The sequence below is a fragment of the Danio rerio genome, chromosome 24 (assembly GCF_052040795.2).
Source record: "Danio rerio strain M-AB ecotype USA chromosome 24, GRCz13ab, whole genome shotgun sequence".
Classification (NCBI taxonomy): domain Eukaryota; kingdom Metazoa; phylum Chordata; class Actinopteri; order Cypriniformes; family Danionidae; genus Danio; species Danio rerio.
The window spans coordinates 24,022,632-24,041,192 of record NC_141044.1 but is presented as its reverse complement, the minus strand read 5'-3'; the positions used below and the strand labels follow the sequence as shown (position 1 = coordinate 24,041,192).

At 37.0% G+C, this 18,561-nt stretch overlaps 2 protein-coding genes, 1 long non-coding RNA gene and 1 other non-coding gene across 10 annotated transcripts in view; 3 read left to right on the top strand and 1 right to left on the bottom strand.

Moving 5' to 3' along the window:
- Positions 1-15,092, top strand: part of LOC137489235 (uncharacterized) — a 53,450-nt gene extending 38,358 nt beyond the window's left edge. The window contains exon 4 of the transcript XR_015524969.1: positions 12,172-15,092. This is a non-coding gene — a transcript (uncharacterized LOC137489235). The remainder of the gene's footprint in view (positions 1-12,171) is intronic.
- vipr1b (vasoactive intestinal peptide receptor 1b) overlaps positions 1-18,561 on the top strand; it is a 738,286-nt gene that overhangs the window by 453,602 nt on the left and 266,123 nt on the right. The window lies entirely within an intron of this gene.
- drd3 (dopamine receptor D3) overlaps positions 1-18,561 on the bottom strand; it is a 30,836-nt gene that overhangs the window by 1,839 nt on the left and 10,436 nt on the right. For all 3 annotated transcript variants that reach the window (XM_087308121.1, XM_087308120.1, NM_183067.1), the window contains 3 exon segments: positions 15,992-16,185; positions 11,231-11,302; positions 8,127-8,490 (listed from right to left, as the gene is read on the bottom strand). In XM_087308121.1, the coding sequence (XP_087164247.1) occupies positions 8,127-8,490; positions 11,231-11,302; positions 15,992-16,185 (630 nt within the window).
- On the top strand, positions 4,532-7,579 carry LOC147838033 (uncharacterized). The gene is made up of 3 exons (XR_015524971.1): positions 4,532-6,477; positions 6,520-6,767; positions 6,808-7,579. It is a non-coding gene; the product is annotated as an uncharacterized LOC147838033 (long non-coding RNA).

Below are 18,561 nucleotides of genomic sequence, written 5' to 3'. Positions count from 1 at the left end.
AGCAACAAACAAAGTATCATGCTCTCTCATTCACACACATACATACTCGTACTCACTCGCTCGGGTGTCAGGAGCGATACTGTTAGCTCCCATTCAATTTACACCTGAGTTACCAACCGCTCCTGCGTTTTATTCAGAAATTTATTCCCGCGGAAACTATTTATATAATTATTATCAGAATTATTAGCCCCCCCCTGTTTATTTTTCCCCCAATTTCTGTTTAAGGAAGAGAAGATTTTTTTCAACACATTTAAAAACATAATAGTTTTAATAACTGATTTATTTTATCTTTGCCATGATGACAGTAAATAATATTTTACTAGATGTTTTTCAAAACAGAAAAATATACAGCTTAAAGTGATATTTAAAGGCTAAACTAGGTTAACTAAATGCAAAAATATTAAATGACAATAAAATCAATCATTTTTGTTCAATAGTGAGCCAACTATTATCTATTTGATTATCATTATTTATTTTGGGTTGTGCAATTTAATTCACAGAATTTACTAAATATGTTGTAGACTGTAAACTCATAGACTTTTTTGGTCACATCCATAACGCATGTTTATTTTCCTATGTGTTTATGAACATATGTGTTTATGAAAATTCTGTCATCTTTTACTCACTCTTTGCTTAAACACAAAAGAAGATGTTTTGAAAAATGTTGAAAACTGTCACAAGAAGGGACTGGAACCAGAGATGTAAGTATTACAACAGTTTATTAAGTAGGATGGCAGGATGTGAATGGATGATTAGATGGATTGGTGGAACCAGAGATATGATGCAGAGAAGCCAGGCACACATAATGACAGAATCAGGGATTGACAACAACCTGAGAAGAAACCAGAAGAAACCACACTAGGGAGGAGACATGCCAACAATGGAGATCACAAGGAACGAGAGAATTAAGTAAACTTGGAATATAGTAATAGACACTGCCTGTGCGGCGAGTGCAATAGTATTTAGCAACGAAGCCGGACACTGAGTGAAGCTTGGTGAGGGTATTTATGGTGCTGGAGTGAAGAGCAGGAATGGAGAGCAGGTGTATCCTGAAGCAGATTAGAATTAATGTGACCGTGATCGAAGGGATTGTGGGTGGAAGAACTTGGCCTGTCTGTGACCGTTGACTTCCATTGCTTTTGTTTTTCCTACTATGAAAGTGGTTACAGGTTTCAGCTTTCTTCAAAATATCTACTTTTGTGTTTAACAGAAGAAAGAATCTCTTAGAGGTTTGGAACCACTTGGGGTGAATAAATAGTAAAATATTAATTTTTAGGTGAACTGCTCCTTTATTTTGTTTTCTGAACACGGAATGGCATTCATTCATTCATTCATTCATTCATTCATTGTCCTTTGACTTTAGTTTTCCTTTATCTATCAGGGGTCGCCACAGCAGAATGAACCATCAACTAATCCAGTGCTATGGCCAATTTAGTTTATTCAATTCACCTATAGTGCATGTCTTTGGACTGTGGGGAAACCGGAGCACTCAAGAGGAAACCCACGCAAACACGGGGAGAACATGCAAACTCTACACAGATATGCCGACTGGCCCAGCCAGGACGTGAACTGAGCCACTGTGTCACCCCATGCAATGGCATAATGCTGAATAATCAATATCAATAATTAAATTATAAATAAAATTAACTTTCTGTTAAAAAATCTTGTCTCGTTCTCACAAACTTCAATTCAATTCAATTCAGCTTTATTTGTATAGCGCTTTTACAATGTAGATTGTGTCAAAGCAGCTTCACATAAATGGTCATAGTAACTGGAACAGTGTGGTTCAGGTTATCATTATCATGCATCGTCTCATGACACCCCTAATAAAAAAAATACAAATTTATTTTAAGCTGTTAAACACAATGTTTTTTTGAGTCTCTTTAAAATGACATAAACCTTCATTGGATTTGTAATTAAAAACTGTCTTTGGCACTTAAAATCCTCATGGAAAAATAGTCATTTGACAACCCTGTCCAATTGACTTGAACTGAGGCAGCTGAGCCACTCGCTTGATCCAGTGTGATTTAATTTCCTCCTCAATTAAGCAGACATCACACATTACCATCAACGTCATTTATCACTTTACGTGACTATGACTCATGGGTAAATAGTTGACTTTAAATGAGCCAAATTGTTGGGTTACTTGTTGCATAAAACTAGTATGTGACTGTACTTTGTAGGTGTTTAATGGCATTGAGTGTCCTCAGTTTTCCCCAGGTGGCCTCTTGAAGCCAATCTAACAAACTGTGGCACACGGCAGGCAGCGGCTCTGCAACCCACTTTCAAAATGTCAGATGAGAAACTAAGTGAATCACTGATTGGAAAAAAAGAAGAAATTGTATGATGGCATGTGCCCGGGTTGAAGGGAGGAGATGACAGGGCAACTAATATGAAGAAGAACAATTTTAGAGAAGTGCAGATAAAAAAAGATCACAAAATCAATTTGCTGTTAGCAATCAGTAAGAGCGCGAATTGCATAAATTACACCTCCCATTTCTTCTGCTGTCTTTCTCAATGTCCACGAAAACATCAGACACGAGAGAGCGATGGATAGCAGTGTTGATAATGACATGCATCCGAGGTCGATTTAATCAAGTCAGCGAAATGACTAAATAAAATGTGCCTCTGCCATCTTCACCTGGGATTTGATTATAGGATGTCTTGTTCGAAAGAGCTATTTTTGTGTCCAAAGTTGCTGGTGAAAATGTGGTAAATTGCCTAAAATATTTAAGAATAAAGCACTGTTTCCATCTAGTGTCTAGAAGCAAAGAAAAACGTAATTTTCCTGATATGAACGGACAAATAACTGGAAAAAAAGAGAAAGCCACTGTGGTATATTTTTGTATATATCTTACTTGTTTCTCAGATTAAGTAAATTATTAAATACATTTCAGAATGATTAAAACAATATTTAAAATTTTGTGTGACGGATTAAATGGTTAGTCTATTTATGTAATCGCTTGGCCGCTTCATGCAAAGTTAAGGGATTTTTTTTTAGCAACGTATAAATAATTGATTAAATATGTAGTTTATTCATGTCATTCTATTGAATAAAACAATTATCAGACTGATAATGTGTGTGTGTGTGTGTCTGTGTGTGTGTGTATATACAGTATATATTATTATTATAATACATGAACACGAGGAGAGCATGCAAACTCCACACAGAAATGCCAACTGGACCAGTTGGGACTCAAACCAGTGACCTTCTTGCTGTGAGGCGACAGTGCTAACCACTGAGCCACATTTTGTATTATAATAAAAATACAACTTTATGAAAGAAATGAAGTTTGTCAGATTATTAGAGACAGCTTTCGTCATACCAATCCAAAAATCTATGTGATGTGGGTACCTCATGTATCCCTGACCTTTATTGTAATGTACATAAAGACATCGGAATTTGCCAATAAATAAAATAAAAAAAACGCTAAGTAAGTTTAACTTGCAAATGATGATAACAAAGGGCTGTAGGCCAAAACAAGCTAGAATGCAAAGTGTGATATTTTTCATGTTCAGCGTAAATGTTGCATTATCTGTCTCAAAGTCACTTGTGTCATGATGCTCAGGGGGGAATAAATGAAATAAAAATGCAAATAGTGCATTGATGACATTGCCGTTGAATAACTAATTTTAACAATGTCAGCTAATGGGGTTTTCAGGCTTTAACCTCCATCTTTTCACTCCTGTACTAGTTTCATAATTACCTGAAGGAAAAGAGTGTTTTTGGTCCATGGATTTAATTATTAGTCCATATATTTTTATCATTCACCAGTATCACCAATATTTATATAGGTATCCAAAATATTTTGGTATTATATATACATATAATATAATATATATAATATATATTATATTATATATAATATATTATATATATATATATATATATATATATATATATATATATATATATATATATATATATATATATATATATATATATATATATAAAACACTTTTTTATTTAATTTATTAAGGACAATATATATATATATATATATATATATATATATATATATATATATATATATATATATATATATATATATATATATATATATATATATATATATATATATATATTGTCCTCAATAAATTAAATAAAAAGTTTTTTATTTTCACCCAGAAAAAGTTGTTTTGGTACTTACAGATATCAACATCATTTTAAAATATTTGCTAAAGGCACCTTTAAGTGTTTAAGATTGCCTTTTGTGTAACAAAGAGTTACATGAACTTAAGAGACATACGAACAAGTTTTTTTAAAATATGTGTATTCAAAGTTTTGGTGTCACAAATCCTTTTACCACTCTAACGATCACTCAGTTTTACTTGTTTTTAAATTGAGTTTCAGGTCAAAATGGCCTAAGGGGTTAAAGGAGTGGTTTATACAAAAGTATTAACAGCAACAATATTGTACAACTAAAAGTATCAATGTTTTTAAAAAATGTATCTTGCATAGACCGCCCATACACTTCATAAGACCTCAATCTACTTGTCAGGAGCCACAGGGGTTCATTTTGATTTGCCTGTACTTGTTTTTGATTTATTTTTTATTTTTTTGGCCTGTATTTGGTTTTTTGTATCAGTAGCCACTGATTTAGTATTTACTGAATCTCCAAGAAGCACTGATAATGAAGCTTTCTATAATGTCCCAGCAGGCACACAACATCATAAGATGTTAATAGATTTAGGTTGTGATGTCAGGTGACTAAAATTAAATGTCTAGCTAGAATTCAAGGACAACCTCATTATGATGTCCAATAATGCTGTCAAATGATGTCGATATTTGGTTGATTTTAGGTTTTGTTTTAAACTGACCAAAATCCCATGTCATATTGACGTCAAATACTGACATTTATTTAACAGGTATAAGGCAACTAAAATCCAACATCTGATAGACGTCATAGTGGTAACATCCACACAATGTCAAGCTGTAACATCATTAGATGTTGATATTTGGTTGTTTTTAGATTGTGTTGAACAAAAGTCTTGAACTTCTGTCGACATTTGACACTGGCGTCGATCTGACGTTGGGTTCAACCCGATTTTCATTTCCACCCAAAATGCCACTTCCCCACAACGTCAGTGTACAATGTCAATTTGACGTCATGTTGACATCCTGTGTCTGCTGGGGTCTTAATTCCTTGGAAATCCAGTCTAATGTAAACAGTAATATGGACGATGGCCAGATATTAGTTTTTTATAATATATATATTTCATTAAATAACAAAAATAAATTGCAGTTGTAATACAGTTACTGTACCTAGAATTCTGGCCCAAGAGCGGTTTGTAATTGTGCCGTGTTGCTACAGGCTCTCATGGATATGCAACTGGAACTACTCTATATCCTGCCCTGTCTTCATCTTTTATTTCAAATTACATCACACATCAAACAAAAATGCACATTTCAAAGCACTTCACAGGATCTTCATATAAATGGCAAATTGTACTTTTTGGATGAACTATTATGGGATCAAATTCTCACTAAATGCATCACGGTTGGGGATCAAAAAAAGAAGCATGAATTGCATATAAAACTATAATGCGCAAAAATGAAAACTAAATGCAGAATAAGAAACACTGAGGTCACAAACCAAACATACTGTATGTGCAAATGAGAATCAAAATTAAAAATGTGTTCAGAATTACATTGCACAAAACTAAAATCTGTGTGCTTACAGTCTTTGCCTCCTTGCACGTTTTCACATTCTGTGTTTGCGTTTCCAAAATATCCAATTCAAGTTTCATTTAAAGAACACATGAAATCAAAACTAACCTTATGAATTTGTTAGCACGCATTGCTAGTTTTGTGGTCAACAATTCAATGTCATTACGAAAAAAAAATTATTGCCTTTCTAATCTTTAACTGAAATCTGAAAATGCACTTCATGCTTTTTTTACATTTTTCAGTTAAATGGTCGGATTAAATATGTCTTAGGTATTGGGAATGGTTAATATACGTAGCCCAGGAGCACCGCTGGCCCTATGGCAACAGTCTTGAAGACTATACGAGAAGGAAAGTTGGGGGTGTTTGAAGAGTTCTGGTTTGACAAAAAAAAGTGAGGAAAAAAAGAGCATGGGGAGGGATTGAGAGTGTCTTGGACAAAAGTGAAAAGCGGGGGGAGGAGTTGATGGTATCACGGATGAAAAGGAAGAGCAGAGGGAGGGGTTGATGATGTCACGGATGAAAGTAAAGAGCAGGACAGGGGTTAACAGTGTCACAGGTGAAATTGAAGAGCTGAGGGGGGGGGGGTTGACGGTGTCACAGTTGAAAGTAAAGAGCGGGGAGAGGGTTGGACGGTGACACGGATGAAAGTGAAAAGCAGGGGGAGGGGTTAACAGTGTCACAGGTGAAATTGAAGAGCGGGGGGTTGATGGTGTCTCAGGTGAAAATAAAGTGCGGGGGGAGGGGTTGACGTTGGCACGGATGAAAGTGAAGAGCAGGGGGAGGGGTTGATGATGTCACGGATGAAAGTGAAGAGCAGGGGGAGGGGTTGATGATGTCACGGATGAAAGTAAAGAGCGAGAGAAGGGTTAGCAGTGTCACAGGTAAAATTAAAGAACTGAGGGGGGTTGACGGTGTCACAGGTGAAAGTAAAGAGTGGGGGAGGGGTTGACGGTGGCATGGATGAAAGTGAAGAGCAGGGGAAGGTGTTAACAGTGTCACAGGTGAAAGTGAAGAGCAGGGGGAGGGGTTAACAGTGTCACAGGTGAAAGTGAAGAGCAGGGGGAGGGGTTAACAGTGTCACAGGTGAAAGTGAAGAGTAGGGGGAGAAGTTGATGGTGTCACTGGTGAAAGTGAAGAGCAGGGGGAGGGGTTAACAGTGTCACAGGTGAAATTGAAGAATGGGGGGGTTGACGGTTTCACAGGTTAAAGTGAATAGCAGGGAGAGGTGTTGACGGTGCCACGTATGAAAGTGAAGAGCAGGGGGAGAAGTTGATGCTGTCACTGGTGAAAGTGAAGAGCAGGGGAGGAGTTGACGTGACACAGGTGTAAGTGAAGAGCGGGGGAGGAGTTGACGGTGTCAAGCTATGGTCACACTAGAGTTTGTGTGTGCGAAATTTTGTCGTACGGCGCTGCAAAAAGGGGCAGGATTAAACAAGATGATTATACATTAAAAAAGCGAGCGCTAGCTCCATGTTTTAAATTTCTGTCCAGAGAGGTCATGTTTTGATCCTCGATTGGTCTCACGCATACAAGTGATGTGATTTCGCAGGACAGAGTTCACCAAGCTTGAACTTTGCACCGCAGCAGCAGTTTTTGGTCTGACACATTTGCGTGCATACGACTGGAAGTCTATGGGGAGAAAAGTCAAGTGTGACCGCAGCTTCACAGGTGATTGTGAAGAGCAGGGGAGGGGTTGACGGTGTCTCAGATGAAAGTGAAGAGCGGGGAAGGAGTTGACAGTGTCACGGATGAATGTAAAGAGCAGGGGAGGGGTTGACAATGTCACAGACAAAAGTGAAAAGCGGGGGAGGACTTTAACAGTGCAGGGGGAGGGGTTGATAGTGTCACGTAAGAAACTGAAGTGCAGGGGAGGGGTTGACAGTGTTGCAGACGAAAGTGACCATGCCCCATGACTACGCTGCTCCAACTGTCAGTTTTAACGTTAAACAGAAATGGTGAGCAGGAGGTGCCTGTTGTAATAGCTCTTCTCAAACCCTTTTCCTGATCTTTCTGAATGAAATGCCTTAACTACATCTATCACACTTTACTATCAAGCCTCGCCCGCTGTTTTCTCATTTAATAATCCATTTCTCTAAGAACTGGGTCACAATATGAAAAAAATTGTTGCATCTTTTGGTTTATATGGACTTTAAATCGGGCTTCAGTGTCATTATTGATCCACTAGTGTAGATTGACAGATGCTTCTCTAGCCAATCATACAAAGGGTGGGGTCTAGGTTACTCCAATGCAACGCAGTTGTTTCCAGGTGTTTCAGATAACATACACACCTTCAAATAAATGTTTTATTTCGCTTATTATTTTTTGATCTGCAACAGCAAAACATTTGGGGTTTTGATCTAATAAATGACCCCTTTAAAGAAGTAATTTCTCCATCACTAACCACAGAAATCAAATAGTGTAGCGAGTATCCACATTAGCATTTAAAGTCTCTCACCCAGAACGATGGCCAACATCTGCGTGGCTTTCTTCTCCTTGGAGTGCATACTTCTGCAGCGTGCCTGACTGGGGCAAACCATGGCGTGTGCGGCCCGGGGTGGCCGCAGGCTTGTGTGTGTGCGTCCGTTTGCCAACTTCTTCACCTCACAGCTCCTCACCGCCACCTGCTCCTCATCCCCACCCTCCTCTTCCTCGCGGTTTGCATCTTGTTCAGTGCGAGCAAAAGACGCTTGGCTGATGCTGCAGTAATTCAGCGTGATCACCGGAGGCAGCAACGAGTTCTCGGCAGGTGCTGTTTGAGGCCGTTTGCGCCTCAGACAGTTGGCTAGGAGCCGCGGACGGATCACCTGCTCCTTGCTTTCCTGAACAAGATAGAGAGATGAAATATAAGCATGCAAACTTTTTCATGCGTATTTATTCCGGCAAGCATGTCTGCTCTATAATTAATTAGCACAAGGACTCAAGCTGTCCTCATTTCCTCGAATAGAGTGATATCATCTCAAGGACTATTGAGTTTTTCTGTTGCAATTTGAAGCTGATTTCACACTTAAGTCTTGTATAGTTTCGGATTGCTGTTTTTGACTTTGCAGTTCTTTAGAAAAGGGCAATGAACGAGTAACCCTCTGGCTACTGACTAAACATTTGTTGTTTTTTCAGCCATATCTTATTAAAATCTCTCATGTGTAATTTCCTATAAGACAACCTTGCCATTGGATATAAAGAAATAATGAGAAGTAAAATGTTTTTTGAGCTACAAAAGGATTTTTAGAATAGCTAAAAAATAACATAATTTTACACTGGAAGAGCTTTCAGATTAGTGGTGCAATACAGACAAGCTCACTGGTCAAAATAAGAGAAATGTATTATTATTTTTTGTAAGCTTGTTTCTGCCAAAAGCAACACTTCACTTGTTGTTGTTGGTTTTTTTTTAAAGCTAATGTTACATCATTTTACACTGTTAAACAACTTTTGAATCCATTCAGCCAATATCCGGGTCTGCCGTAAGAACTTTTGGCTTATGCCTCATTTACATTAGCAGCGACTTTGTAGCTGCCTGTTCACTTTGGGTGGTGACCTGCTGCAAATGCAGGACTGTTTAGGTCTACAGCATGGAGAATATAACCAGCCTCTGAGCGAGCTGAGAGAGGATCACATGAGCTCTACTGCTGCTTCTATTGGCTTTCGCTCAAGAAAGACAACTTTGTCGCCAATGGGCGATGTTGCTTGCATAAACTGAGGTCGCTCAAAGTCGTTTACTCTCTGTTTAAATGGACGGCTGCTTGTTGCTATGCCACTGTGAGTCACTCGTAGTGTGCATGAGGCATTAGCTTAGAATAGATTATTAGCCTCTTGCAAGAAATGAGCAAAGAGTTTTAATAATTATTCCATTATATTGACCTTATTCTAAAATGCGGAAGTGCGCTCTTTTTTGACATTGTTTTAGAATTTTTGTTTCGGTTGCCTATGAAAGAAATGACTAGGAATAATAAATGGCAGACAACAATTAAACTATTTTCTCTACAAACAAGTGTGTCTGTGACTATACAGACGAAGCAGAATAATATAATAAAAAATATTAGTCTCAAGCCAAAAAGATTTAAATGGCTGACGGAAAATGAAAAATTGTAATTTTCTAGACAAATATAGAAACTATACTCTCATTCTGGCGTAATCAAGGAACATTGCTGCCATACAATACTGCAGGCACAATGATTTTACACCTGAGAATTGTTCATCCTAGTATGTAACTACAGATAAGTTTCAAAACTTAGATTATCAAAACCCTTTGGTAATTTTTACATGGGATGATCATGGTCTAATGCAATTCAGTGATCAATGTTTAGCTAAGCTAAAAGTGCACCCTCTAGATCCAGAGATCACCTAAATGAATTAAAAAATGGTAAAACTTAACTATTTATCTTTTTTTCAAAAAAGGGTGTTTCTATAATGACTCTTCAGGCTTTAGTGTTACATGATTCTTTACGATTGATTTTAATATGCTGACTTGCTGATCATATTAAACAAAGTACTATTTTATAATATTATTTTAGAATGAAATAAAAAGATTATTATTTAAAAAATAAATAATATTAAAACTGAACTTGTTACTCTACAGTTCAATGCAAGTATCTTGTAAAAAGTAAAAACTTTTTTTAGACAACCATTGTATAACAGTAGTACTCCCACTTTTAATGAATGAATGAATGAATGAATAAATTAATCAATTAATTTATTAATTAATTATTCTATTTTTTTAAATAGATAAGTACCCTAGGGATCAACAGTTGGGATTTACCATTTTTGAATCCATTCAGCCGATATCTGTGTCTGCAGGAAACACTTTTAGATTAGCTTAGCATAAACTATTGAATTGAACCGAATTGTTGCATTAGAACGTTAGCATATCATAAAAAGAATTCTGTGATTATTACACCAGATTTACATTATAGTTCAAATTCTATATTATAATTTTTAGTCAGTCTTAGTACACGATGTAATTACAAAAATATCAAGCTGTAACTAGTGGACAATTATCAATACACCTTTTTAAAATTTTTGAGCGATATGCTAATGGCCTAATCCAATTCATTGACTTTTACCAAGCTAAGCTAACAGTGCTTCCCCCAGACCCAGAGACTGGATGAATGAATTAAAAAATGCCAAAGCTAAACTGTTTAGGCGGCTTGTAAAAGGAGCCTTTAGCCTTTTCCCTAAATCTTAAATTAATCCATATCGCTTCTCTTTAAATCACAGCTCTGATCCAAAGCCTCATCCAACAGCTACACTATAGACATGTCCTACGGCTCCTTAGTACTGAAGCTTGTTACTCCAAAGTTACGTTTGAAGTGACTGTCGTGGAAAGAGAGATCACCAGTGAGAGAAGTGGAGTACCAGCCAGAGCCGTGCGTCAGAGCCACATATACAGCCACAGGGATAAGAAACACACCCGCTATGCTAAAATAGAAAGCTGCCAGCTATCTCAAAATACCTTGTAAGATTTCTTTACAGAGTCTGTTCCTCCGAGAAGACTAATTTCATGCAAGATTAGAGTAGTCACACGCATTTCTATACACGCATGCAGACGCCCAATGGCATACGCACAGTTATCACATTGATCCTGATGGGGGAAAGGTCTCTTTTCTCTTTGTGTGCGTCGTCTTGTAAACACATCTCCTGTGGAGAGATCTTAAAGAGTCAAAGGGTGGAAAACAAAAGCAATGCAGAAGCATGTAAAGCAAATTTCTGTAGCCAGAAAAACGGGAGGGGAGCACAGCCTTTTAAAATGTAAAAGACAGGGAAATCAAGACAAGGAAAAGAAGTTTCACTCATGCTCACTGGCATTGCATATAGAAATCTGATATAAGGAAATTACATATATGACATTCAAGTTCATATTTGCATTTCACAAACATAAAATACCCTCACCGGCCACTTTATTAGGTACTACTGTCCAATTGCTTGTTAACACAAATTTCTAACCAGCCAATCACATCTGCCATGCCAACTTAATGCATTTAGGCATGTAGACATGGTCAAGGCGATCTGCTGCAGTTCAAACCGAGCATCAGTATGGGGAAGAAAGGTGATTTAAGTGACTTTGAACATGGTATGGATGTTAGTGCCAGATGGGCTGATCTGAGTATTTTAGAAACTGCTGGGATTTTCAATCATAGCCATCTCTAGAGTTTATAGAGAATGATCACACCGGATGCCACTCCTGTCAGCTAAGAACAGGAAACTGAGACTACAATTCACACAGGCTCACCAAAATTAGACAATAGAAGATTGTAAAAACATTGTCTGGTCTGATGAGTCTCCATTTCTGCTGCGACATTCAGATAGTAGGGTCAGAATTTGGCATTAACAACATGAAAGCATGGATCCATCCTGCCTTGTATTAACTGTTCAGGTTGGTGGTTGTAATGGTGTGGGGTATATTTCTTGGCACACTTTGGGCCCATTGGTACCAACTGAGCATTGTGCAAATGCTAGAGCCTACCTGAGTATTGTTACTAACCATGTGCATCTCTTTTTGACCACAGTGTACCTATCTTCTGATGGCTACTTCCAGCAGGATAACGGGCCATGTCATAAAGCGTGAATCATCTTAGACTGGTTTCTTGAACATGACAATGAGTTGACATGAAATGGCCACCACATACTCAAACCAATAGAGCACATTTGGGATGGGATGGAATAGGAGATTCACATCATGGATGTACGCTCGACAAATCAGCAGCAGCTGCGGGATGCTTTAATGTCAATATGGACCAAAATATGGACTTCAGGAATGTTTCCAGTACGTTGTTGAATCTATGCCACAAAGGATTAAAGCAGTTCTGAAGACAAAAAAGGGTCCAACCTTGTACTAGTAAGGTGTACCAAATAAAATGGCCGGTGCGTGTATATGTCACTATATATTTCAAAATATAGCAAACATATCTATTTACATCAAAACATTTTCAACTATTGCAAATGCAAACATGTACATATATGTTAAATTTTTTTGGATATTACTGGTTAACATTTGAAATGGATCAAATGTTTGATTAAAGTTGTCCCTAAACTATTAAACATTACCTATTCTTGTCTTAGGACAATTAAAAAAACCTTTGCTATCTATTGTATATATGATCATATTTGACACACATATAAAATTAACATTAACATTTGTAGTGGGCTACAATTGTTGGGAAAAAATTATATGTGTAAATGAACATTTTAGCTGTGTTTTGTCATATTTTATTCACGTGAAATCCAAGTAGGAACTTATCATGTATGTAATTTGTATAAATAATGCCATATATCAGATTTCTATATGTGAGGGATCATTAGCCCATTTAAATTAGAATTAAAATTAGCATTAAGAAACCTAATTAACCTTAATGTTAACATAATTAATGATAATCAGGCCAGTCTGTATCTTCATCATCTATTATGACTTTAAGGCACTTTAGGTTTGCTAAAGATAATTAAAAAAACACAAGAAACCCTGATATACAGTGGAGATCAATATTGAAGAACAGCCTACTGTTTCTTACATTTTGAGGTCACTGCTTAGTCACATTTGACGTTATCCTAACAGGAGTAACAAAAAGTTTTACTTTATTTTTTACATTGGTCATGCACACAGCTTTACAGGAGAAGAATCCATAAAATAATTTCCACCCTTGGTAGCATTTTTGCAAAATAAGTTGTGACCTAGAAGCAAGATTTTGGGAAAAGTAATATTGTTAATATTGTTACATCCAAATCATTTTTTGAACCATGGATCAGGCCCGGATTGGCTAATCGGGAGGACCGGGAGAATTCCCGGTGGGCCGGTCCGTTTTTTGGCCGCGAGGGCCGGTGTCCCTAGCTCTAGAATCTGTTGCTCTCAGCAGTCACACTTTTTAAATTAATTTATTTATTTACTTGACCACAGTCTTCTTATTTAATTATTATTTTTATGAGTGATAATATGAGTCACCTTTCACTACACAACTGTTGTGGTCCAGTGGTTGGCTCGTTATATTACAACGCCGCCGACCTGGGTTGGATCCTCGTCTGAGTATGTTATTATTTTCATTTTTTTTGTTGAGACATAATACTGTTTGGGTTGTTAAACATTTGAAGTTCTAAAGCAGCTGTTTTCTCAAAAAAGACGTGATAGTGTAATTAGAAACTAAATTGGAAATGACCTTATTTTAATATAGTCAGTCGTGAACTGAGGTGGGCCGGTCTGAGGCTTGAAACTCCAGGGCTGAAAAGGAGTCCCACTCCAGCCCTGCCATGGTTGGATGTAACAATATTACTTTTCCCAAAATCTTGCTTCTAGGTCACAACTTATTTTGCAAAAATGCTACCAAGGGTGGAAATTATTTTATGGTTTCTTCTCCTGTAAAGCTGTGTGCATGACCAATGCTCCGCAACAGAGTTACACAGGATTTGGCTGAGAATAAATTATAAAAAGTGGGGTTTTGATTGTGAGTGGAAGCTGATTTATTCAGCCCATTCTCATGTAAGATTTAAATACTTCCACTGACCCTTCCCACAACCCACCCCCACCAACACCCCTTTTGTGAGTTATTTAGAATCCATAACTTTTATATTTCCATGGCAACATGCCTGGTTAATGACATGACACGCTGCAGCCCCATGCACTGCAGTAAAAATTATAGCTCCTAGATTTACAACATGTTAATTGATGAACTTCTTTAGTACATTAGCAGTTAACTGGGAGAAGAATTGAGTTAACATTCTAGTTAACTAGTTGTCCTGTGATAGAAAAGCGATGACCTGTGGGCCTAGTGATCTTGATCGTTGTCTTGTGGTCACAAATGCTCTAAGTCATTCAAAACACTACCTTTTCTACTCGTTTTTGACAGCTATTGTTACCCCACCGGTCCTACACCAGCCAACTTGCTCCGAAATGGGATAAAACCAGCGATTCTTTGTATGGGAATCTGTTGCTCTAACAATGAGGCTAAAGACCTTGGCCTCTAGTGTCTGTCGCTAGAGCAGGTCAGAAGAGTGAGCGTTACCTGCACAGCATTTCACTAGCTGGCCTCCACTACACACAGCTCCCAAAACTTACTCCCATCAAGGTCACAGCACCAATGTAACCTCGCTGGTCCTATATCACCCAACCCACTACGAGCTGGGATAAACCGGCGATTCGTTGTATGGGAGTCGGTTGCTCTAACAAGGAGGCTAAAGATCTTGGCCTCTAGCGTTTGTTAGCAACCTTTAGAGGTCAGAGGACTGAAGTTTACCTGTACACCATTTCATCAGCTGGTCTCCGCTACACTATAACCTTCAGAATTTGTAGCTGTAATCTTTGTTTGTACTATACTCATTACTGTTTTCTAATTCTGATCACATTTTTCACAACATAGTTTTTCTGTTGTTGTTGAATGACCTTGGTTATTTTGTAAAGCACTGTTCTACTATTACATTCCCTATTAAAATTCTGTCAAACTTTAAAGATCACATTTTTTTAAATCATGCATTTATAAATTGGCCACTAATTTTGATCCCTATTGCATTTTATTTATAATATTATTATAATTATATTATATGTCCATTGCTACAAATATTTTTATTAGTTTCAGTTGTAGTTTTCCCTATAGTAAAATTATACTGTAAGACTATAAGTCATCTTATATTTTCATCATTAATATAAACAATATATTATTATTTTTTAAAGTGTTCATCGGCAGTTGACAAAGATGGGGGTGAGTAAACGATGACAGAATGTTCATTTCTTTTAAACGAAATGAAATTCAAATAGGGTGTAAAATCAATCAAGTTATATAAACCAATTTACAGCTCAAATACTGTGCCTTTCTGTGCTTGGAGATCATTTGATTTATTAAAATGAGATAGGATAGGGGAAAAGGGAGAATAACACTCTTTGTAACAGCAAGAAAAAATATTCAGGGCAGCCTACAAAGCCTCTTCTCCATATCAAATTTTGCTCCAGTTAGCTGGAACTAAATCTTGCAATAAAATTCCTAGGGCGCGTAGCAGAATGGCTTTGCTGGAACTTTTCCAACGGCCAGACTTGTGCATCTCACTTTCACATAATACAAAGGCTGATCGAGAATGTTGTTTCACTGAATAAAACAACCCACTGATGTTTCCCAACAAAGACAGACCGAATTCCAGTCTTCTTTGAATTTAATACTGAGTTTCGATCCAAGATGGCCTACAAATGGTCCAAGTCGGAGCTAAAAAGCATTTCTAATCTATTCTTACCACCGGTAACAGATACTTCTAATCATTATGCACAGTTACTGGTGGATAATGTGTGTTTTAAGCAGAGCAATGAATCCAAAACAGGTTGAGGAAATGGTGAAATGTGAGAATATCGACTCTTACCACTGATGGTGGAGCGGATGCTGGCTGAACTTTGCCACTGCCTTGGCGGAAGGTGATTTTCTTCCTCCTCCTTCTGAGAAAGATGTAAATGCGCACATAGACCAGAAGGGTCACTGCAAACGGCAAGTAAAACGACACCACGGAGGAGTAGATAACAAAATCAGGGTTCGAAATTGAGCACACCGCAGGGTCATCTGCAAAGAAACATACATGCAACATGTGATTTATTGTAGATAACTTTTGCATTTGTTGACATTCTTTCGTATGCTAAAAGGAGTAATTAAGATTCAAAATCTCACATATGAGGTAATAAATAAGTGTGGATATATGTAATGATGCCAGCTGTGTCGTATGCATGATCAATACTCTTATCTGCGACATATAAAATTGTTTCTGCAGTAATTACATCCTCAAAGTCCTTCTGCAGTACATGCAGCCAAAGCAGAACAAATCACACGCATATCTAGGAGGCCTGTGTTTGTGTGAGAGAGATGACATTCATTATGTCTCACCGTGAAAGTAATTAACTGATTACTCTAATTAAACGGATGGTTAATTCTGTTGCAAACTAATTTAGCAACATCTGATGGAGGCTTACTGAAAGCTATATAGCTATTAAAATTAACCCTCAAGATAAATACTTTAGTGCTCTATTGTGTTTTGAAATGACATGTTTGAGGAAGCTTTTCTGACTGTGTAGCTTAGCGAGCTACACGTAATGTACAGTCAGGCTATCTTTTAAAAAATGTTACAAGCTACTAGTGACAAGTTGATAACCACATTAAAGATATTTATTTATTTATTTCAGGGTACGTTAACGTTGACATTTGTTGTTTTTGAAAAGTCTTTCATACAAACACAATGTTTTTTAGACAATTCTGATTTACACAGATCCATAAAACAACTAAAAACGCTGTGCCAGGCCAGTAGATGGCGATGTTGCTAATCATTGTGACAACCCAGGCTCATCCTGAAATCATAGCGTTATATATACATTTCTGGAGAGCGCCAAATATGTATTAGGAGCTGTTTTTGGCAGTTTTTGTTTTCATGATTCCACCGAGGCCGCAGTGTATGTTTCTTAAATCTCAAATTTCTCACCTGAGTGCCATTCATGCCTACTGTTCTCGCGTAAATCATATATGGCGGTTGTCGAATGACTGAATGACTGACTAATCGACTGACCCACCGTCCTTCTTCCCTAAACCCAACTAATAGTGTTTTCAAAAGCACCGAATGACATGCCCACCCACTACCCTAAACACAACTGAAAATATTCAAAAGAAATCCAGAAAAAGAAAAGCAGATTTTTACCACGTTTTTAGATTATACTACATTCTCACCCTGTTATTTTCATGTTTATTTCATTTTTTGGCTTCTGTTTTTGTTTTACCCGCTTTCTGGAACCGGTCTTCACTCAACTCAAATCCTGTCATCATGGTCAACTCCTCTCTGCGTTTCAAGTACATGGCAAGCTAACTGGACAAACTGGTAACCGCGGAAAAGCCGTCCATACAGAGGTAAGAGGTCAGTTGTTAAGCTCGAAAAGGAACGGCATCATAATGCCTCGTAGCATTCGTTTTAAAGACCAAATGCAGCAATACGTACTTCGGGCTACATAATTTGTGATCTCCAGAAATGTACAGTATATAGGGCTACATTTTAACATGCCATTTTTACAGAATGCTTTTTTGTTGTTTACATAGAGACAATAACAATATAGTTTTAAAAAATGTTTGAAACTCGTTTTCAGACTTCAAAAACCCAGCTGTCATTTATGGTGAAAATGGAAAAAAATACTGGTGACTCATCATGTACTACAAAAATTTTTGTCCAATCAAATGCTCTCTAGAATAACAATGTTCCACCTCTAAACAAACTTCAGTTGCACACCATGTTAATGGGTGTAACTAAATTCTAATTTTTATCAACTATTTGTAATTTCATTTTTAGTGTTTCTGATTATTACATCTTTTTTTTTGTATTTGGTAATAAAACCAAAAGGATCTCAATCAAATTAACATCATTAAATTGACTTAAAATTCAGTTATAAATGACCCTTTTGTTGTTCTTCTGTTTGAAACACAGCACAGGCATGCTTCTTAATTTGTGTTTTAAGGACAAACGAAGGTTGAAGTTTGGAATGACATGAGGATGAGTAATTGACCACAGTTTAACAAGACTGTCAATATTTAGCTAATATGAACCCTTGTGTATTGTTGAGAATGTTTTCTTCCACTCTGGGGTGATTTTAAGTCTTAATTTGGCCACATTTTTTCTGTTTTTAGCTAGCAGAGGTATGTTTGGTGACAAATCTTATTTTGACACATATTTTGAGAAAATGCTTTGATTTACGAAAAAAAAACTACGATACACTCTGGGCAAATTTATACCCTTTTGTTTTGTTCGGGACAGAAAATTAAACTGCTGTAAAAATGCAACAGATAAATATTTTTTATTTCTTTTGCATAAATCTGTTAATCAACCTCAGTCAATCAACCTACTAAATTTCTTAGAAAATTACAGGATTTTAACTCTTTAATTGACAAATTCATAAATTATGTCACTGA